This window comes from Pagrus pagrus (assembly GCF_965226575.1).
Source record: "Pagrus pagrus genome assembly, chromosome: 11".
Lineage (NCBI taxonomy): Eukaryota > Metazoa > Chordata > Actinopteri > Spariformes > Sparidae > Pagrus > Pagrus pagrus.
In genome coordinates, this window is record NC_140195.1 from 25,377,553 (window position 1) to 25,401,272 (window position 23,720).

Below are 23,720 nucleotides of genomic sequence, written 5' to 3' on the forward strand. Positions count from 1 at the left end.
ATTGGCTCATCATAACCAATGTGTGAGGCTTTACGGTCATTCAGTCTGTCAGGCCAAGTGTCAGGGTGGAGAATTGATTAAAGGAGCCTGAACTGTTTTTCTCCATCGCTCTGTGGTTAGACTTGGAGATATAGAGGTCAGCCTGGACGGGTAATAGGGAAGCTGCAGGTGCTTGGATTTCAAACTGGATCGATTGAAGGAAAAGCCTTGTCCCTTTTTTATTTCAGTTTACTTCAAAGTCTGTCTGACAGGAAAGAAACCTTTGTGACTCAAATCAGTATTAGATATTAATTTCAGGTATGATGATGAGTCATAGAACTGGAGCTTGACTCAGTAAGTGATCCAGCTAATAACAATCATGTGAAAAATATGCATGAAAACAGAGGCTATATATAGTATACGAGATTTACAGTTTAAATTCTTTAATATAGTGAACATACTGAATGATTATAATTGTTTTAGGGTTGCAACTAAAGATGACTTTCATTATCAATTAATCTCTCATTTATATTTTGCTGGTTTGTAGGTTTTGACAGACTGACAGACCCATAGTTTTAGATAAAAGCAGAACATCCTCACATTTGAAAACTTTTTGACTGATGAATCACTTAAAGTAGGAGATGTTTTTCTTATTGTCACTACATTCCATAAAAATACCGAAACCCACAATAAACCGATTCTAACTAGTATTGCCTGTGTAGCCAGAGTCTAATACTGCCCAATATCTCTGTTGTTGTCCAAATTCTATTAAAGAAACTGTTTGACATTTACAGAAGTGTAAAAAAGATTTGCTGTGGATTTACAAGAGATAACGTTTGATGATTTCTTGGCAGGGAACAGTTACTTCCTTGAGTCTCCATTGGTTGTCTAGTTGCCTCACAGAAACAACTGGTTTCCAGAAAGTGTCTGTGCCCCGTACAGAAAGTTAACTAACACATGACCCCTCGTAAAACCACCCATTAAAGAAACAAGACATAGCATGTTAATATAAGGCTAATATAACTTTGTGACAGGCAGATTTTTTTACTCTTGGACAGAGTCCTGCTCCCAGTCTCTATGCTAAAGTTAAGCTAACAGGCTGCTAGCTCCAGGTACATATTTACTGTATAGATATGAGAGGGCTCACTAATTTTTCCGTCTAACTTGCATTTTCCAAAATGTGTATTCCTTTAAATGATTAAATCATTGCAATCACAATCATTTGCCAGTAAGTTTTAAAAATATTTTCAACATGTATGTTTAAACCTAAAACATTAAGTAGACAGAATATCAAGACAGACATTTCTGTTGCGTGACACTACCATCATGGTGTGCTACAAACATTGTATTAATTGTTTGTAAACCGCTTGCTAAAACAACTGAAAGTGAAGTGTTACCCTGCGTATTCATTACAATTCCCTCTCCAGCCCACGACCTTTGTCTCCTTCAACACTGACAACTCTCAGCCATTCGGTTGGCCCTGTCTGGTGCCCTCCAGCCGTAGCCCTTGACCTCGACCAGAGGTCAACACCATGACTGGGATTTGATTAACCTCCTGCATTGTTTCGCAAGACTGTCTGCCACTCACAGTTAGGGAAGAAAAATGGGAAGATTCATTGCTATTCAAAGTCAGATGTTGCCAAGATTTAAAAGAAAAAAAAAAAAGGGTGCACCAGTCTTTGACTTTGAGTTAAAATAACCACAGTTGTGGTTGTAACTCTTCTTAGGCAGCATACAGATGCTTCTTCATGACTTTTAATGAATATAAGAGATTTTGCAGTTTTAACCAAATAATATTAACTTGAGGCAAAATCTGGAATTGGTCTGTTTCCTCTGACCAAACACACACACAAACACACAAACATGTTTAAGCCCTCGTTTCCACATCGCGGCATGCTTGAGATTATTCAAACTCTGCAAAGGTGAAAAAGTGACTCATGTAAGAGGAGAAATCAGAGACATCAATATTTGCTCTATTTCTGGGTGTGTATATGTGAGCACTGTGCTAGAAGCAACAGTCATGTCATTATGCACTTTCTGAACTACACCCATTATGCTTTGAGTCTATGTGATTTCTCGCGTGTGTGATACTAACTACCCCCTCATCTAGCCTCCGGAATAACATTCCAATGATGAAGAATTCAAATGTTTATCAAAGGGACAACCCAAGTCTTTGAGCTATTCTGGACTCAACTGATGTCTTTGAGTCTTTCAGAGTAGTCCTGATGTTTTACACTGACACTCCTTCATATGCTGGCTATGGTAAGACATTTAAGTGTGCTTGAATTGACAGTGTAGTTGTTGTCACCTGAGAAAAGGAAAAACCTTTGAGTGGGCTTTGGTTGTAAACATAGCAGCAGAAAGGCATGCTGTCTTAAGGTTCAGCTACTGAAGTGCCACCATATCCAGGAGAATGTAAGTGTAAACTGATATTCTGTGGCTACATTTCCGTGTCCCTAAACACCCCCTTAATATTCAGGCTGTTTGTGAGTTTGCCCATCAGATGTTTTTTCTTCAATGCTCTTTATAATATTGAATGGAACAGCTTAGTTCAGGAATATGAAACCTCCACAAGTTGTTTGGGATACTCTGGTACTATCTGGGATACTGATGCATGGAAACATGTCATCTTGGTTACTGCTGGATTTCTACAGTGTGACAATTCTGATTACTGGTTTCATGAATAGCTATCTCATTAGCTTAGTGTGCCCAGATTAAGACTTTAAAGGACCATACTGAAGTTTCTCCACATTTTAACCCTACACAATGTGTGCAATTTACATGACTGACAATGGATTTATAAAGCATACCATTATGTTTTCTAATATTTTTTTTTTTTTTCAAAAAAGCAGCACTGTGCTGCATATTACAAGGTATGCACATATTTGATATTTGGTATCAACATAGTTTGTTGTTGGATGATGTTGCGTTGTGCTGTGGACAAAATAGAGGCAGAATCAACTTTATTGTCACAGTACCTTGAATTTACTTCTGCTATAGAGCTTTAGGACTGCTGAGCAAACGAGTAGTCTCATTGAAATAAAGGAGGATGTATGTGCTTTATGCTAGGAATGTGCTACAAAATCAGATATCACAATACTTTGGAACACATACCTTAATATTGATATTGCAGAAATATTGTTTGAATGACAATTGGTCTTTAAAATATTAACACAATGAAAACAACACTATGCTATATCACAATATCGTGATATCCAAAATCTAAGACAGCATAATAACTATCATGATAATGATATGATATCAATATATTACAAGCCCTATGTGAAAGGTAAAGCCCCATTACTCTGTAAATGAGTACAGTAAAAGAGGAGAAACATTCAGAAACACCAACATTATACATGTTAACGTGATTAACCTTTACATGGACATAGGAACAAATAGACCACACTAGTACATGCATATTTACAGGTCTTGACCCTGCTTTGCTCCCTTCTACTACCCTGTGTAGTGTATTAACTCAGTTTGACAGTAACTGGGGTTTCACGCCATATGCCGGCCCAGCTGTTGCTCCCAGTGGTGCTTTGGACTGGAATCCCCTGCCAAACGTGGCTCTGGGTGTGTTTTGGTTCCTGCCTGCTTATGTGGTAAAAACTGCCCACCATTTACATTGTGCTGCTCACTTGTTTTAAACATCTACAAAAGATTTTCACCTCCCTCTGGTCAAGGGAACAGGACTGAGCAAAGACACAGGGTTCTATAAAAAGAGCTGTTAGCTTTGTTTGGCTGCCTCTGTCAGCACTGCTGGGTTATTGTGTAAAACAGACACACGCACATGCACTCAGCAGTGACAAGTTAAGTTTGTGTGTGTAGGAGTAGAAACCACACACATTATTATCTTCCACATCTGTGCTAGTACAGGATGCTAGCTTGGTAACCATTTGTATTTAAAAAGGTGTTGCCATAGATGATTCTTTTATGGATCTTGATAGCTTCTTTGAATAAAATTATTTTAAGATGCTATCAAGCTCTTTACCTTGATTGGTCTCAATGACTGAATATGGACTTTCTTTTAGTAGCGCTATGGCCAAGCCAGCTTTCCATGCAAAGCCTTTGGGCAGCAGCTTTTCAGTTGAGGTTGAAAGCGGTGTCCGAGCACCTGCAGTTTTAGATTTCACTTACGAGGCTGTTTCAAATGACAGTTTCAGTTTCTAGACCTCAAGCTCAGGCCCCACCATGCACATGGTTTCACATCCCAATTACTGTTACATAGTTATGAATACACAATAGCCTTCAATAAGCTCCAGGGTGTAAATTCAACTACAGCTGTGATACTGTGTGTACATAGTCGCCTACAGTATGAATAATGTATTTCAAGCTACGGTAGATTAACTTCCCCAGGTGTCGTATTACATATTGTAAAGAAACTAAATGGAAGCTTGAAAAAAAGCTCCTCTATTAATGCAAGGGTTTTGTCTTTGTACAGAGCGTGATGCTATCACCTAGGAAAAAGAGGAAGTGTCGTATGCTGGCATGCTATTTTTTTCCAGTATGATGTAGATTACTTAGAAAAAGAGAAGTGTGTCAAATGCTGTTCATAGATACAAGTACAGAATGTTTCACAAAGCTCTGACAGTCATTATTCTTTCAGTAGTTCTGTCTAATCATTGTTACAGTTACACTTTACCATAATATGTATATGTATATATGTATATGTATATATGTATATTATATATATAAGCTGATGTTGCTTCTACTTTGATGATAAGCAATGACAGCTGTGGAAGTGCAGTAATCCACCACTTTCCATGCGATGGTACAACTGAATCTCATTAAACTGTAGTAACTGGAGCCTTCTCTGAACTGTCAATCAGCCCCCTGTCAGTTGTCACAGTAGATTCCTCAAGCCTGCCAACTAGCCAGTAAAATATTATATCAAGTCCCTGGTCTGCAAACCTGACCTGTGTTTCTCTCTTCTGTTTTGCAGAGGAAGAGTTTCTCAGTGTATGGCGAGTACTGCAGTAACCATGAGAAGGCTTTGCGACTCCTCATGGAGCTGAACAAGATCCCCAACATCAGGACCTTCCTGCTGGTGAGTCACCACAGATCCTCTCTGTCTTGCTTATCTTGCCTTTTCTTCCTATTACTTCTCCAGTCCTCGACATCATCAATATGTCTCTCTTCTGCATTTTTATGAGCATCTCCCCTCTTCCCACTATGACTCTTGACTTCTCTCCTCTTAATAGTGTTGAAAAAAATCTCTAAATTTTCATTATTTTATGTCACATGAGTCTTATCCTTTCCTCTAGTTGTGGCCAGACTTCTGTTTGTCCACTTAACCCTCTCACCTTATTTTCTTTGCTACCGTCTTCCTTTGCCCTACATTTCTTTCCTCCCATGAGTCTCCTCTCATTTATTTCGTTTTCTGCCATTTATTGGTACTCCTCCCCCTTTTTCCTTCCATAATACCACCTCTATTTCCAGGTTAACACTTGAATAAAGGGCAGAAAACATAACAAGGTCAGTGGGTTCTTCCTGCCTGGACAGGATGCAACTATCATCAAGGTCACTTTTGTGCTGCTCTTGTAGTGTTTCCGCTGCCAGCTGTTTCTGTGTTTTGACACCCAAACCTTTGGGCCCTGGACAATGAACTTAGAATGGCGACGGGGCCTTTGAGCGGGGGCCCGACCAATGAAATCATCTGCAGATTCAGGGCCAGCCAGCTGTGGAGTGTTGGCAGCCTTTATGGGCTTGGCCGAGAGATCTGAGGCCCTGCGTTTGTCGCTGCCTGATGGTTTGCTTCCATGGCATTATTCTGACCCACAGGACTGGAAACAGTGGGATCAGAGTGTTGCTGTGTGCTTTGGCTTTTTGCTTCCTCTGGCCCAGTCATGCAGTGGTTAATTGGTTAGGTCTTGTGCGACGATGACGCTTCCAAAATAAAATCACCACACATCTGCTTATGTGTTAAAGCGGTTGTCAGACCTGCTCAGTTTAATCTCAAGTATTGGACCAGCTCTCGAGCTTTGTGTAGCAACCATGAACAAAATAAACAAGGATGATTCACTTGAATTTAGAAACAGACACAAAGCATTTTGTATTTAAGATATGTTGACGTAGCACAAGAAAAAGTGTGATTCTTTGGTAGAATAGCTGAGCTTTTTCAGTTGAAGTGGTGATTGTCAGAATCATTGTTACAGTAATTAACAGCAGTGTAATATGTATTGCCATTGGCTTCTTTTCAGCAGGGTTTAATTCCAGTGGATTTCTTTCTGGATTAAACTATTTTTATGCTAATTGAATCACACAATGAAGAAGGCTTCTGAAATTCTATGTAGAAATGAAGTGTTAATTGCATTGGAAGAGAGGAGAGAAGTGAAGTGAAAGCAAAAAGAGGTCAGAGTGAAGAGCAGAGGGAGTTCTGGCTTTAGGCTTGCAGATTACAAATAAGCAGAAGATGAGAGGAAGGAAGAAAAGGAAGTCGGAAAAGACTTGGAGAGAAATGAGTGTGTGCGGGAGAGAAATGCATTAGTATTTAATACATCAGGAATCCGTGGAATCCCAAAGTTCTGCAATAATGATCAGTTGCATTTTTGTTTCTCATTTTTCCATCCAAAAACTGCATGACCCCCCACCATCCTCTCCTGCTCTGCGTCGAGTTGAAAGGAATTGCCATATGATTGTAATGCCCTAAACTGATCTCCTGCCTTCTTTCGCACTGGAGAACACTCAAGTGGTTTATCTGCATGGCTGCTTTTGATCTTTCATCCCGTCCCATGAGCTCATGGCATACTGACAGGCTGCGCTCTAGCAAAATACAAGGCGTAGAGAAACCATAACTGTAACTGTAAGCCCCCCACCATCCTTCTGAAGAAAACTTCTCCTTTCAACTGGTTCTGGGGGGCAGTTTCTTAAAGCCTAAATCTTCTGGGGAATGAGAGGGCACTTTAGAGGTTTCTCATTGATCCCTCTGTTGAAAAGCATGGATATTTTGGAAGGATTTTCATTGGCACGGTAGAAGAAATATAGTATAGTTAAAGACAGACTTATGAGAGCCAGCTTAAAAATTACACTGAAATCTCTTTTTGTTTTAATCTCCAGGCTGTTTCTTTGATGTAACAGAAGCAGAAAGAGAATAATCTTTTGGTGTACATAGCAAGTGCTTGCAAATGTGCTGCATGTATCCATATGAATTGAAATACCTAAATAAAAATGTGACTCACAAGCAAGTCCTGAACACTGTGTATGTAAAATTATGCCTGTATCAACCTAACTCTCCAATGATCTGCCAATAATGAAACACCATAAACTACAGTGACAGGATGTGGTCGTGAGCAGTAAAACCTTTTCACCAACTGCAACTGTCGTGGTTTGGATTTACCAAAACCAAGGATGTACACAGAGATCATATAGGTCAACTTACAATATAATCAAGTGAATTGATAAATTAATGGTAAACGGTATAGTCATGGTTCTGTATGCTGTTTTATGATGGTAAAATTGCTAAAATAAAAGTAGAAATAGGCTAAGAAATAAAGAATCAGGCATTTCTGAAACTAAATGTGCCTACATGACAATTACTGTTGAAAATCACACTATTCTTATTTTAAATACACAAATGCTAGTTCAGTTGCAGCAATATATTTGCTCCATGATTGCACGAGTATTTTTTTTAGTTTGAAGAGCATATCTCAATCTGCATACAGGTTTAATAACTTCAGAGAAGCAGTAGACATATGGAAATGAACTACACTTAGGGCTTTGCTCCCAGATAAACAGAGATAGCTTATTCTACTGCACCTGGGACTGCTTCAAATCTGCTGCTGGTGCAACAGACTGTGACTGAATGGAAATGACAACAATAGTCAATTAAATTCTGTTTATTGCTGAAAAGACACAAGAGGCATTAGACAGAAATTGAAACGGCTGCAAATGTTTCTGTTGCTTCAGACAGGTGCTATCTAAGATAATTAATGTTTTAAAAAGTTTTATACAACTGGAAAAGTTTAATCGACTCTTCTGCTCTGTAACATAACCAAGATGAACTTTGGAAAAAGACTGATTGAAAAATTATTGGGGGGAAAAAAAACAAAACAAAAAAACTAAATTAATTGCTTTTTTAACTTATTCCACTGGTAACTCGTCTTAGTGTCATGGAAATTTGCTAACCATGGAAACTTCTCTGCTAACAGGAAGTAAAGCTAAAGAAGAAGTCAGCACTTTGAACAGACAAAGCTGAGTCCACCAGCACATTTTCTTACCTCACGTTTTGTGTGTAGTGTGCAATTAATGATGAAATGTTCAGACCTTTTTTGGGGGGTATTCATGTTCATTCATTCTAACTGTAACTGTAAATCTTTTGCTTTTCAGGCAGAATCTCTTTCTTCCTGTGTGGCTGTGCACATAATCCTTCTTTTATTAAATATTTCATGTGTCTTGGTGTACATTGGTGTGTAATATTGTTTGGTTTGCGTCACTTCTTCAGCACTGTATGCTACTCGGAGGGAAGAAAAGCACAGATATTCCCCTGGAGGGCTACCTTCTCACCCCCATTCAGAGGATCTGCAAGTACCCTCTGCTGCTGAAGGTACTTTACAACTTATGCACTGATGTCATGATGCTATGATCAAATATCACCAGCTCTGTTTGGCTTATCAACAACCTGCTCAGACTATCTGCAAACTTAATCAACATGATTTCTAGCTACAATCTGACACCTCCCTCCATGGATACAAAATGCATGCATCTATGTTGATCAATACCAATGACTCATTTTACATGACTCGGCCAGGCATTTCTGAGCGTTATACCCACTGGCATTTCAAGGCACCCAATCTTCCCCACCTACTAGTGTTTCCGAATATGGGGGTGGCAGGTTTTGGACTCGTGTAGAAAAGATGTTGTTACCAAAGGTCACAAAATACTTAATTCCCCTTTAAGACTAATGTGTTTTTTCTGAATCTGCCTGCTTCTGGAAATTCTACAGTTGATGTTTTAAAACTTAGCCCACCTCCCTTTTCCCTGACCTAGGAACTGCTGAAGCGGACCCCTAAGAAGCATGCTGATTATCCTGCAGTGGAAGAGGCTCTGCAGGCCATGAAGGCTGTCTGCTCCAACATCAATGAGACCAAGCGGCAGATGGAAAAATTGGAGGCTCTGGAGCAGCTGCAGTCCCACATCGAGGGCTGGGAGGTGAGAGCAAGAAATACAGAGTGAGGGGGAATGAGAAATGTTTCGAAAGAAGACCATCTAAATGGAACACAGTTGTGATTCATACAAGATTTCTGCGAAAGGAAGAAATGAAAGTCCTGTAACATAACCACGACAAAAACAGCCTGACTTATTTTAGAAATACCGTAACCATCATGGTCTCCATCTATCTTAAGAGTTAAGCACCATTGCAGCCAAATCACAGTTCTGAGCACAGGGGCCATGGACGGGGCTTGGGAGCCGAGCGAAGGGTCCACTGCATTTTTCACGCCTCCCTCACTCACCACAACAGAGGCCTTGTCTTAGCAGGCACCAATGGGACAATCCACCCACACAGGGTGCCAATAGGGATGCCAATGGGCATACTGCCCAATCAGAAGAGACCTAGGAAGCAGAGCTCTCGTCTCACATGCATTGAGAGGGTTATACGAGGGGACATTTGAAGGGGGGAAAGGAAGAACATTCAAGGATGGAACCAGAGAGTGGGCCCCACTGGGACATCCCACTATCTGCTTGCCAAAACAGACCCATTTTCTCCCCTTTCCATCAGAAAAATGTCACCATACATGATGGTCTGTGTATTTGCCACCAGGATGTCCCCCTTCCTTTTGTTTTATGGCACAAATTTACCCCAAAACCACATGTATGCAGCGCCTAAGGAACAGAGCAGTAGATTGAAAAATTATTCAATGATTCTGATCATTGATCACAATTGTCATTTTTCAAGAAAAACAATAAAAAACTGTCGTGTTCCAGTTTCTTAAATTTGAAGACAATTTGAAATTCAAAAATTCAATTTTGAACGTTTATTTAAACAAAACAATGAATTTGACGATGTCACCTTAGAAGATGTGATGAGCATTTTTCATTACTGATTTTTTTATACATACATTTATTGTTTGCATAGTTGGAATAATAGTGAATAATGGAAATAACTGTTAGATTAATGCAAGTAGCATCACTGTGAGTTACTTTAGATTGGTAATAGGGTTAATAATGGGCTGATGAACACAAATGTTTATTGAACTCAAGTGATAGTAGTCATTAACCAGCCATTAGGTTACAGCCAAAGTGCAACTTGTTTCTTCTATTAGATGCATATCTGATTCATTAATGGATAAACCTCTAACAGACCATCATTTTTGCTGTTCAAGACAGGCAATTTCTCTGTCTCTTCCTCAGAACAACGCTCAGACAGGCACTTCACCCCGACCCTGCCCCCTCAGCCTTTTCAGCATTAGTCTCGCTCTTCTTGCCTCTCTCCAGCCACTCTTCAGGCTAATCACCTCTAGCCCTAATGGAAGAGGACGCCAGTAGTGCCGATTCAGGCCCAGACGCATTACCACTGCTCAGATACACTGCGTACACACACACACACACACACACACACACACACACACACACACACACACACACACACACACACACTCACACACTCACACACTCACTCACACACACACACACACACACACACACACACTCACACTGCCCCCATGTATTCTTATACTTGCATGTTTACACATACATAAGAAATGCAGGAAAATGTACACATGCATGCAAACACACATAGCAAGATATACACACATTCTCACACACTCCCACCCCCACTTCAGCTCAGTGCAGTTAACATGAAGTTGAATCGATCGTCTGAAACACGATCCCCTCCCCAGACCTTGGCGGTATGCACCTTAAGAAAAGCTCAGAGAATCATTTTTCTCTCTATGAGCTCTGCAGCGATGAACATCCATCATAAATACAGACTCATGGGAATCAATTATGGACGCTCAACATTGAGTGTGGCCGGTGGGGGTTTCCATTGGTCCCCGGTGGACCCATGTCAGAAACATCAAAGACAACAGTGAAGTCCAAATCTGACGTATACGTGTGTGTGCCTGTGGGGATGTGGTGGGGGGTGATGGGTACTCTGCAAGCCAAAGGCGGAAGGTTGTCCCCAGTCCACACATGGGTGTATTTAGTTCCAGATGATTTGGAGTGGAATGATCCGTTTAACAAAGAGTAATGAGATGTGTTTTAACTTGGTTACTTTATTTTGTTTTAGCAGCCCTGTTTTGACAGCTTTGGTGGGCAGAATGTTAACCTGCTCCTGCTCATGGACTCTTGAAAGTTATCCACGTCAAATTGAATCCTTTAATATTTCCATGGTTGTTCGAATTTTGATAGTTAGAAATAGTTTCATCTCTCATTCCTAACTTGGGCAGAGACATGTGAGTACATGGTTGCTCAGGCATGTATCTGACCCATGAAAGCAGTTTCAGTTCCAGAATTGGAAATGCGAAAAACACTGAATTTGTAAAACTAATGAAACCTAAATAGTTTAAGGAATTGGTCATGATTTTTAGAGCCACTTTCACTTAATGGGGAACCACCGTTTTTTACAACCTGGACCTTATTTCTAGCATAAAATATGATCATTTACTCACCCAGATAACTTTGGTGTCATTTGGAGTCGTGAAATTAGATCCGGTGTAGCGCCGTTATATCCATATAATGCGAGTGAAGGGGCACTGAAACACAGCCTCTATATAACGCATTATCTGCCACGAAACTAGTTCATTTCACCAATATTTTGTTACGATATGCTAGTGCTATTCCCTTCTGAGTCCGGGCTTGTCTGTTATCAACATCCGGGGTCAAACTAGCAGTAGCAGCTACAGGTAAACAAGCCGGCTGTCGCGGGTGGGTGCGCAGCTCAGAGATGTCATCTTCCAGGTCAGAGGTAGTAGGTCAACCTACAGACCCCGGATGTTGATAACCGGCAACAGGCGGACTCAGAGAGGAATAGCACTAGCGTATCATAACAAAATATTGGTGAAATGAACTAGTTTCACGGCAGATAATGCTCATAGAGGCTGCGCTTCGGTGCCCGGATCACTCGCATTATATGGATATATCGGCGCTCCACTGGATCTAATTTCGTCCGAACGACGCCAAATGACACCAAAGTTATCTGGGTGAGTAAATCATCGTATTTTATGCTATAAATAAGGTCCAGGTTGTAAAAAACGGTAGTTCCCTTTAGGTCACCATCCACCATGCTTTTTGCTTTTGCTTTTTGACAGTTCCACATTGACATTAACAGCCTCATTAACAAAGACTGAAAGGTTCATAAACCACTTCTAAATATTCGTTTTCTAAATTCCAGCTTTAATATGAGAAATGGCTCAGTACTTAGAGACCACTTCATCTCTGAATAATATATTCAGACAATACAGTACAGAAAATATGGCAAATATATTGAACAGAGAAGCATTGTAATTGTTTGAGTGTGTGGTTTGTGACATTGGCCTTCACACTGTTTCGTAAAGAAAAAAGGTGGTTGGATAGTTGTGGTGTTTGATAGCTGACCAGAAACGACTTTTAAGAAAGACTCAATCACATCCTGTGAAGGTGGTGGGCTGCAGAGTAACATAATACATCTTCCTGAATAAGTAGAGTGGAGTTGAGTTGGCTTTTATAATACAGTTTTTAAATCCCCCCTTTGGCATGACAGACGTACAAAGCATTTGATCAGGTTTCATTGCAGGGATCAGAATAAGGCTTGAGCACTTCCACCTACAGTCTGAACTATGATATGAGTCATGCATTCCCCGCCTCTGTCCATGTGCAGCTGTATTTTTATGTGTATGTATGAGGCATTTGTATTGTAGCTTATGTGTATATTTGTTTACATCCTGTCAGAATACAAATGCTTTGTTTGTGGTCCCACAGGAATCTATATTAAGGCCGAGGTAACAGTTTTGCAGAGCTGCCTAGTCGTTTTTTGGTTTATTGCCTCCAATTAACCAAAACATTATCGATTGCTAAAAACTCCAGTTTGATACTACCCTGTAGGAATGTTGGAAAGCTTAGCTACTGTGTCAGCCAGAAAGGCTAAGTTTTGGTAATGCTGTTAGTGATTGTGGCCAACTGTCCTGGCAGTGAACAGTGTGCTGTTTCATTGGAGATGGGTGGAGGGCAGCTGTGTTTACTCCTTCCTATCATTGATGATGGAATGAAAACAAATTGTTCACAATGTCAAAGTTGGATTTCGTATTGTTTTACTGAGGTTGTGAACTCTTCAAGTTTTGATACAGGCAACAATGTGTTCTTTGCAGCTCCCCAATTTAGACTGAGAGTTTCCACGCTCTGCTCAAATAAAGTAAACTGTGGTTGCAGCACTTGAGCATGAAGGCGCTGGACAAATGGCCCAGTATATCTGTATATGATGGATGAAAATCTGAAGCTGTGTAACTCTTAATGTTTTTACAATAATAATGTCAGTAGCTAATGTCCGTTTCATTCTTTGATTTTTTTTTTCAGGGAACCAACCTGACAGATATTTGCACAGAGTTGCTTCTTCATGGAAATCTCCTTAAAATCTCAGCAGGCAACATCCAGGAACGTGTCTTCTTCTTGTTTGACAACCTTTTGGTTTACTGTAAGAGGAAATCCAGGTGAGAAAGGCAACTTCCAGACGACTAAGCAGCAGCTAACCACAAGTCTAAGCAGAACAAGAGGAAGAGAAAGCATTCAAAATATTTTTATTGACTGACAACAGGAAAGAAGCTAGACATGGAAAATTGGAGCAAATTTCCACATTCCTGCTCGTGTAGATGGGTTTTTAGTATGCAAGGAAAAACAAAAACAACTACATGTGTACGCTTCTCCATAGGCGTACACAGACACAGGTTCTTTTCTTGCTGTGGCACTGGCATCAACGGATGTTTTCCCTGCCGAGTATAACCACAGTGTCGTCCTATTTCCTAGGGTTTCTGGAAAGAAGTCCACCAAGAGGACCAAGTCTATCAACGGGCCCCAGTATGTGTTCAGAGGCCGAATCAACACTGAGGTGATGGAGGTGGAAAATGTGGAAGATGGAACAGGTTTGTGTTTGCCCAGCAGTGTTACCTTTGGAGACTGTCTATATATTCATTCATGCAGCTCTCTCAGGGCATTTGTGTAAATATCTGCTTATTTCTGATGAAGTTGTCATGTTAACCAAGCCCTTAATTAGTTCACTTTGATATCCCAGGGAATATAGAAAATTAAATTTTGCAATAACAATAATAAATTCACTAATTTTTCTTTTTATGTCTTAGTTCATGAAACCGTGCCTTGTAGAAACTGTTGGTTGGATCTGAATCAGGTACTTGTTGACAGTTTGGGTGGAGCATCATACTTGCACCTACTTTCAAACAGGATGTAGCTCGCAAACCTCATGTACCAACTTTTGATGTCAGCTATTCAGTAATGGGTAAAGGTGTCGATACAAATCTGAGGTGCAAAAGCAAGCCCGAGCTAGGTGATAAACTTGACGAGCTCTCTATATTAAGCCAAAGAAAAACTCATCTGCAGGCTCGTCGTGATACGGTCGTCACTCAGTTCACGTTGCTTTTGTGGTTTGTTGCGAGGCACCGCACTGGGCTTGGTACGCGTTGTCGACCGGTGTAGAAACACTTCATCTTCCTCTCTCACATGTTTCCTCTTTTTTTTCTCTTCTCTGCTGGTAGAATATTTTGCAAGCTCACATGACCTTTTTTTCTGCATGTTGGCTGCTGGCTGTCACATTTAGGCTGCTGAAGGGGAAACCACAAAGAAAAACATGCCTTATACACATTTTCATGGACGCAAACTGAAAATACGAATGTATTTGAACACCCAGAACACAGATTATCTGATAACTAAGTGTAAAAGAGATAACATGTGAGAGTGGTGGAGATTTCTGCTGATAGACTGGATGAAAACAAGTTCCTATTGCAAAAATAAGAAGTGATAACCCAGATTTCATAAACTGCACAATATGTTCTACAATCTAAAGACACACAATTAAAAAGGCTTAATTTCTTGTAAACGGAATGGAAAGCCTTTTAAAAAACAAAATGTCCTCGCCTTTACTGACTTATACATCTCCCTGTTTTGATAAATGCCCCACCAGATCTCAGCATGTACTTAATAAGTACATAAGATTTTACTTGTATCCATCCCAGCGGCTAAAAAGAGGCTCGACACAGTCGTATGAGTATCCCTGATCTCCCAGATCAGCAGGAGCTGCTCCCTGTGGGGCCCAAAGTATCAGATCTATTTATATGACCTTTGAGTGTGAGACTAATGCACCCCATTACCAGTGGCCATTCATTATTCAGTAGCTGCTCACCTGCAGCTAAATGGATGATAAAATTAGAAATGAGTACGAGAAGAGAATGTGTTGAGTCAGTGGAAAGATGGTCTCTTACTCATGGTGCTCTCATGGTTCATCATGTTTATCTTTTTTAATTGGCTTGTAAATCATAGCTCAAGTAGTAAATCCTCTTTAGAGGTATAATGATGTTAACTTATGCAACATCTTTGTAATTTGATTATACTCATTACTTCCTTTACTTACCACTGAGGTCAGTGTTAACATGGTGTGTTTGTGTCTGTGGTTTTTTTTTCTCCAAATGAAAAAGCCTAAAGGGAACACAAGAACAAAAGAAGAAAGAAAAACAAGCGTGACAAAAAAAGTGAACCAGAAAGATAATTTTCCGGAGTTGATTTTATTTTAATTAGATGATTTGTTTGCATTCTTAAACCCTAAAGGCCATTCCAATGTGGGTCAGATATATTCAAATATTGGCTGAACCTGTTCTGTAACAAACTCTTTAATGTTATTCATGAACCCTCTCCCATTTTAGAAATAATTATTTGACTTTTTTTCCCGCCCACAGCTGACTATCACAGCAACAACTACACAGTGACTAACGGCTGGAAGATCCACAACACGGCCAAAAACAAGTGGTTTGTCTGCATGGCCAAAAATGCAGAGGACAAGCAGAAGTGGCTGGACGCCATCTTAAGGGAACGGGAGCAGAGAGAGAGTGAGTAACACTTTTTGATGGCAAATTTAATATCCTTCGAATCTATGGGACAGACAGCACAAAACCGGAAATGCTCTGTTTTTGTACCAGAGTTCCCCTCATGGAAAATGCAGTTGTTTTTGTAATCTTGCTTTAAAAAGACACAGCACCACCAACCATGATTTGCAAGGGAACCTACAGGTGTGAGTAATTATTTATTTATATCAGAGTTAGAGTGTCGTAAAATTGTAAAAAAAAGTAAAAAAAAATATAGAAAGACCTGTCAGTACAAGACAATGCAGTTCAATAACACCCCAAACTATGTCCTTCAAAACAATCATCAACTTGAATGTCTAAAACAGTTTAAACAAACACTGAATCTTGATGAAAGGAGGAATTCCTGCAGGACTATTGTAAAAATGTCTTTTTTCATGTTTTAGCTAGCTGTAACTCATAAATTGGCAACTGGGTGTAGTAGAAGTGCCATCAGCTTCTCTCCACCCTCTGCTTTCTACTCTATTTGCTTTCTTGATCTTGAAGATCATCATTCTTTATATATATATGTATATATATATGTGTATATGTATGTAAGCCGCACATCTGCATGACTACATCTACAAATCAGTCTTTCATTCCTGATTTGTAGATGTAGTCATGCAGATGTGAGGCTTTTTCTGCTGTTGCACCCATTGTATGTTGCTCTACATGTCATTGTCACCTTAGATTCACAAACTATCAAGGCCCCCTCAGCTGGCGCACAGTAATGACTTTGGATGTGCTTGTGACCTGGATACAGTGTTTGTGTCCTATGGTTATGTCCCACCTTGAACAAGCTGTCTGCTTTTGTTTTGTAAATAGAGGCTTAGGTGACATGACGTCTGTAGTTGACCTGTGCACTATGCAGAGGCTGCTACAGCAACCTATTCTTCACGTTCAGACAATCAATGGAGCAGATGTATCTGACTAATCAAAGCCCTTGCTGGCAAGTGACTGATGAATCAAATGCCTCATTTACAAACAACAGATGTGCTAAAAACAGCATCTTAGTCAAAAGATTAAAATAGAAAAGCATTCCCTTGTTAAGCAAAGTGAAGCTCAATTACGTCATACACATCTCTAATTAATCTGGATCTATTTTTAACACAATAGAGCAAACAGACTTTAAGAGTGAGTTAAGAAAAGAGAATTGTATTCATTTTAGCAGTTTTTGCAGTAATTTAACACATTTAAGATGTGGTACTAGCTTGGAATAAATGTGTAAAATTAGTCTCACCCAAAGAAATCCACAAAGGGATGCACTTCATTCACTGATCTTAAATAAGCCTTACACAGCCCCATCCCACTGATTTGAGATTAGTAATGTAAGCTGATATTCTTGTTGCTCCTTAACTTGTTTTCCCTTCATCGTGCAACTTCCCTCTTTTGCCATTAAAAGTGTTCCCACCTGTTCAGTCCTGGCCATCTGTCTTTGTTATGTTGTGTGCATTAGACAGTGTGAAAGGCTTTAACCAGATTTTAGGCGGTACACAACAGGTCACCTGATAGCATTGATGGCTCAAAATCAAAATTGGATCCCAAAAGCTTTTTTGAACATGAATTGGCTAAAAACGACAGAATGCTTAAAGGTTCGGCTGCACGTTAGCCAAGCATAACTGTCAATGTAAACATTTGCCTTTTTGTAAATAAGCCAGTCTAGTTTTACGTTAAATAAGCATCCAGCAGAGTTTGACGTCACCAGCATCTGATCCTGTGATGAAAGAGGTTCAGAGTACAAACAAGTACGAAGGAGTGCGCTGCAGCTCGTGGTGTTACGTTTCAACCCGGCGGAAATCGACCTGAGGCTAACAGATGCCAGATCAGTCACAGTGCCCAATTTCCCCACACTCTCCCTTTCTATCACCCACTCTACAGTATACTCTGCTCTCAGGGTGCTTACCTTTCTCTCAACCTCTTTACTACAGTCTAGACAGCTACATGATAAAGTTTAACTGCAATAAATCCAGGCAAAGATTTTTTTCCCTTTTTTCCCTTCATGCATCAATTCTTTTCCAGACACGCCCTGTTTAATGTGACATTTTCCATGTATCGCTGCGGCCCTTCCATGTGTTACCCCGTGAACCCACTCTAAAGACTTTCCTTGTTCAGCAACTGCCAGCTGGAGGTGTTTTGTCTTATCACTGTTTTCATGGAAGTTTAGGGAAAATGCGTGGGTCAGATAATGCGATAGGGTGTTAGCTCAGGAGGAAGACAAGGAGCAGTACAAGACGAACTCTGACAGCTGGACTAGAAGCTGAGGGGGGCCTCTGCTCCTCACAGGCCCCCGTCTGTTGTTCAATGACACTCATTGTTTAAGTCGACTCCAGCTGCTGTCAAATGTAATATAACCCCACCTCCATCACGGGCTGCCAGTGCAGAACCCCAAAGACTCAATGGGAAAACTGGATTCAAGAGTTAGCCGTGAAACCTCAGACATTGTTTGTCTCATCCCTTTCACAACTTTTTAGTGGGCAGACTTCCACCCAGACATTTAACTTTCTACCTTCAAATGCTTCATGTTGCATAATGCAGCATAATAGATATTTGTTTTCAACTGTATTGCACTTTCCACTGGACAGTTTTTGCATTCTTTGTGGCTGAACCAAGTGGATGAGCAAACGTAATGGACGTAAAACACGTGAATCATGTTTACATTCTGAAGTTTTGGTGAGGGTGACTAAAAGTGACTAAAGACTCAAGATTCTATACTTTATTTTCATATCAACATATTTGAATGGAATTTGTCTCAGTGAGCTCACCCAAACACAGACACGGGAACCACTCACCCATAAAACGTGCGTGAATAGAATAGTTTAAATCTTATGAGTAAAATAAATACATAAAAAAACAAAAACGGTTTGGGCAGGAACGTAAATTAAAATGTAAGCCATAAAAAAACACACACACTAGCATCCATAGGGGGGATTAGCTGCAACATGAATGAGCCACTAGATAAACTGCATCAAGTGCATAATAAAGCAAAAATATTTGCTACCTTCCCAATATTTAAAATCTACCGAGTAGCCTCCAGGGGTGAATTAAGAGTGTTAAAGAGGCAGGCAGCTTCTGGATATGAGCTTTTCTGAAATCTGGTCTGAATACTTTTCAGTCTTTTGTGAGTGGTGAGAAAAAAAAAAGGCTGTTAATTGGGTTGGAGGAGTCCTTTAAAAACTTAAGGCCCTTTTTTGTAATCTAGCTTTAAAGAGTTTTGCTCGAGGTGCAGGATCACACCCAGTGATTTTTGATGCAATGTGCGCCACCTTATTCAATCGTTTCTTGTCCTCTAAAGATAAAGATAATGGAATTGAAGTCATATGTTTTTTTTAATAATGGATCATTACCGATGTCATGTGATCATTACTTTGTTTTAAAAGTAGGTAGTAGTCACACAGTTAGAAAGAATAAATCATGTCTAGAAATCAAAATGTTTGATTCATCAAAATGCATAGTAATTGTTTCATTATAGCACCATAGCCCCCTGAATCCAATCAAATCATCTGGCGCCTAGAGATTTCTGCCCCTAGAAAGTAAAGAAAATGAGAAAATGTTAAGGACCCCAGCACTTGAAGTCTAGCTACAACTAAGTCTAACAACTACTGACAAAGGCCAGCTGATCAAATGCCTTCCGTTGCCCTCTGTTCAAGCTTGCGGATGAAGTCAATGAAAAGGCTACAGCCAAATGCCAACAGACCACCAGTGTGCACATACATTCTGTGGCTGCATGAGAGGAAATGTGTAGTCAGCTGTTTGTATTTGTAGTCCAAAAACGTCACAGGAAGAACAATAAAGTCACCTATCTTCTTTAAGGCAAAACGGTTAGAAGTGGCAAGAAATGGGTGAATTCACTGTTCAGCCAGTCAGGAATGCTCACAGGCACAATGGTAAATGACTGCCAACTGTCAACTTGTGTGTCAGAGCCCTCGGAGAATGCAAAGTGGCTGATAAATGATGAAGAAGCCAAGTCAGTTCTTTTGGTGTCACAAATATATCAATAAATCAGAATACTTTATAGTGGAGTTCAGCAGCCTCTCTGTAGAGTTAAGCAGCTTAGGGAGTCGCAGTGCAGCAGACTCGAGATGCCCCAAGTCAGTATCACACTGCGGTTCAGAAGTTCATCAAACCCCACAATGATGTTAAGTAGCTCAAGCAGTGAACTCCCTCAAGAGGTTTCACTGGGGCAGCAGGCCTTACAATGGGCCCTCACATGTTCTGCTTTACAAAAGAGGAATAATAGTTCACAAATCAACACAGAAACAAGATCAGATCACACTGCCCTCCTGAACTTTACTAAAAAACTACTTGTCTCGGCAAGATTAACATCTGGATTGGTTTCAGAAGGTTGTGGCAGACCCGAGCCGCCATGCCCAGCTCCTGGCTTCAGTCCATCTGCACAATACCAGAACACAAAAGGGCCGACCAGGCAAAGGCCTGTTTGTCTCCTCTAACAGCACCATGACAGCATTCGCCTTTAAAGTTTAATACGTGTAAATAGCCATGGAAAGCAAGTTGAAATGTACCCGTCATGAATCTGCTGTATTTTGGCTTTGCAATACAGTTGCTGTGTTGGACTTATGTTTTGTTTGGTCATTTATTTCCATTCTCATATCCTTTGTTGTCAACTCAGTAAAAAAAAGTTTTTGTTTTTTCCAAGTGACACATCCACTTGGATCTGACTTGTGTTTTTCTTTTGTGTTGTAGGTCTCAAACTGGGAATGGAGCGGGATGCCTATGTGATGATTGCAGAGAAGGGGGAGAAGCTCTACCACATGATGATGACCAAGAGTCGGCACCTGATCAAGGATAGACGCAGGAAGCTAAGCATTGTGCCCAAGTGCTTCATGGGAAAGTGAGTTTTTTTGCTTCTTCAGTGCCTGGCTTCTCTAGGTTCCAAGAATGTGACTGCATTGCTGTGCTGTTCACAAGGGGATCCTTACAAATTGCTGTTACATAAGATCAGCAGGTTTTCAAAAGAGCTGGGATCCAGTCTCCCCAAGTCCTGGCAAAATGCCCAAACTGTTTTATCCCTACATGCTCTTCCCAGTAATGAGCCCCCCTCATAGTCTCCTCTCACGGGTCACAGAAAGGCCCAAGTTGCTCCCCACACACTCATATCATCGAGCACACACTCACACACCAAGACTTTCATTAGCAGAGGACCTTCAACTGAGGCTCCGCAACAAGCCACCCCTCCTTCTGTCCCCTTGATGTTTCAATGCAATGAATAGACAATGAGTGACTGGTTAAGGTTCCCCCAGTCGGTCTACATACACACCACCACTCATGAGATCCAGCAATTAAATTCTATTCGGCACAATCTTAGAGAGACAAAAAATAAAACAAGGCAAGACGAGGATGGTGACTGATGATTGGTCGTGTATAAGAGAAACCAGGGAGCAACCATTAATGTCTGCAACACTGCCAACAGGGCCTCTTAGTGTATTACAAATCATTAAATGCGTCACCCATCTGAGATAGTTTTTTTCTGTCGAAATGTAGTGGACGATAACACTGCATTCAACCGCTGCCACGGAGGGAATTTAATGACTTGCTCAAAAATGTAATGGTGTTTCTGGGAGACGTGTTCCATCTTGGTGGCGTCATATGAACTCCTTGTCTGGGTGTTTTCCTCTCAATGTCCGATGTACCTCACAAGGCGGTCTGGATCCTTCCAGGAATTACATCCTAATAGACCGTATGTGTAAGCATTCAGCACTCCTCTTCCTTGTCTGTGCTTACTGTATTAAGAACAGTGCATTATTAATAACCTCATGGGAGGGTCATGTTTTCTCTTGTAGGTCAGAGTTCAGATACAGTGCCAGAACAGTAGCTGTCAGGCCTGTTCAATTTCCAGTGTTTGCCAACATGGAGTTTTTTTTTCTCTGACAATCCTTTCTCAACCACACACTCCCTCCATTGACTCATCCATGTGGTCTAAGTCTAGGTTGTCTGCCTCTTTCCCTCACTCTCTGTTCACTTTCTCCCACTTTCCTCGCTTTATCACTCAGTCATTTCCTGCCCATGAGTGCAACCTGCATTAGCTCAGCATTTGTCTTTCTGATGAAATTAGCAGTAGATGTAGTTTAAGTGCTTATTGCATTAAACAGAGAGGCTGACTGCCGGTTTGATAGCACCGTGTTGTCTTGATAGCATAATTCCATCACCTGTCTGCTATCTACTTTGCAAAATGGACATTTTACATTTTCTTATTGCTAATTTTTTGGTTGAGTTAGTGCGTGCCTAGCGTCACTTGTGGGGATTTAAAGTGGTGAAATATCCTTTCCAAATGTTCTTTCTTTAAAATGAAGAAGAGATGGAATTAGATCTCAACTCAAGACAAATCTTCATGCTCCATTTCTGAGTAAACTTCTGTTCCTTCAGCTTTCGGTTCTCAATGTATTTTCTTACCCACTGAGGGAAAATACATTAGCTGTGTCCCAATTCCATACTGCAGTGTAAATGTTCCAATATTAGGTACGCTATAAAAAGTCAGGATACATATGATGTTGCTGATGCACGCTGTTGTTCCACAATGATAGGCACAAAGAAAATAGAGTGGGAAACAAACTAATTAAGATAAATGGCAAATGGTGGTAAGAAGGCTCCAGGAAGATCTTAGAAAAAGGGGTTTGAAAAAACATTTTGTTTTCTTTTTGTGAATTGTAATTGGTGCTGACATTCTAAAGTTGCAGTTTGATTGATGATTGATACAATGACAAGCACATTGTGTAATATTCTGTCAGTATAAAGCAGGAAATTAATGTTGATTTCATTTATACTTACTGCAAAAACAGAATACTAGTAAGATTAGTATATACTGTCCTCTTTATACGACAAGTATGTAGTGTGTAATTGGGACACAGCAGTTGTTTATCCAAGCCTAGCAAAATCAGTGCTCTCTTGAAAAGAGTTTTTTCTCTCGGTTTCGAACTAAAATGTCATCAATAATGCTTTTACAAAGACACACAGTTCCCTCTTCTTTGCTCTCTCTCTCTCACTCACTCACTCACACACACACACCATTGCTGCACACCGTATTAATTTCAGTTCTGTGTCCAAAATTAACCTGACTCTTACATAACATTCACACACACACACGCGCACCCAATATCCCCTCTCATTCACTGTCCCCTGTCAATGTCAATTAACAGCCACTAGCATGGACATGAACATACAGGAAGATAATGAACACACACACACACACGCACCAGTAATGTCTGCATGAAAACACATTTTCTTCAAGACTCAGAAAAAAAGGAAAAGCCTTTTGGGACTGACCTCGCTAAACAGAACACACACACACACACACACACACACACACACACACAGGCCATACAGGTTATAGCTTGCACCTGGCAGGACAGAAAAAAAACTGATAAATTATGATAAAATATTCCTTTTGTGCTTCATACAAACAAAAAGGACTAGTGGCAGGCAGCTCAAATGGCCCAAGGTGTCTACACTTCTGCATGATCACAGAGAAATCATATGCTTGTGGGTTGACTTCATATACAGTACATACACACACACCCGCACAACTTGTATGCTTGATATTTATGCTTTCTAAGTGATCACACGTAGAATCGTACATCCGTTGCATGACTGCCTGAAAGCTCACACATAAATACACATTTTACACACATGCTTCAAACAGATTCCGGCGCTGGAATGTTCAATCAAGGAATTCTCTCTCTCTCTCTCTGTGTC

At 40.4% G+C, this 23,720-nt stretch overlaps 1 protein-coding gene across 2 annotated transcripts in view; it reads left to right on the plus strand.

Annotated features, from left to right (window-relative positions):
* The window catches only part of prex1 (phosphatidylinositol-3,4,5-trisphosphate-dependent Rac exchange factor 1), an 85,345-nt gene that overhangs the window by 22,825 nt on the left and 38,800 nt on the right, over window positions 1-23,720 (plus strand). For both annotated transcript variants that reach the window (XM_084366824.1, XM_084366825.1), the window contains exons 4-10: window positions 4,925-5,029; window positions 8,423-8,524; window positions 8,968-9,129; window positions 13,468-13,601; window positions 13,915-14,030; window positions 15,852-16,001; window positions 20,715-20,862. In XM_084366824.1, coding sequence (XP_084222950.1) covers window positions 4,925-5,029; window positions 8,423-8,524; window positions 8,968-9,129; window positions 13,468-13,601; window positions 13,915-14,030; window positions 15,852-16,001; window positions 20,715-20,862 — 917 coding nt within the window. The remainder of the gene's footprint in view (window positions 1-4,924; window positions 5,030-8,422; window positions 8,525-8,967; window positions 9,130-13,467; window positions 13,602-13,914; window positions 14,031-15,851; window positions 16,002-20,714; window positions 20,863-23,720) is intronic.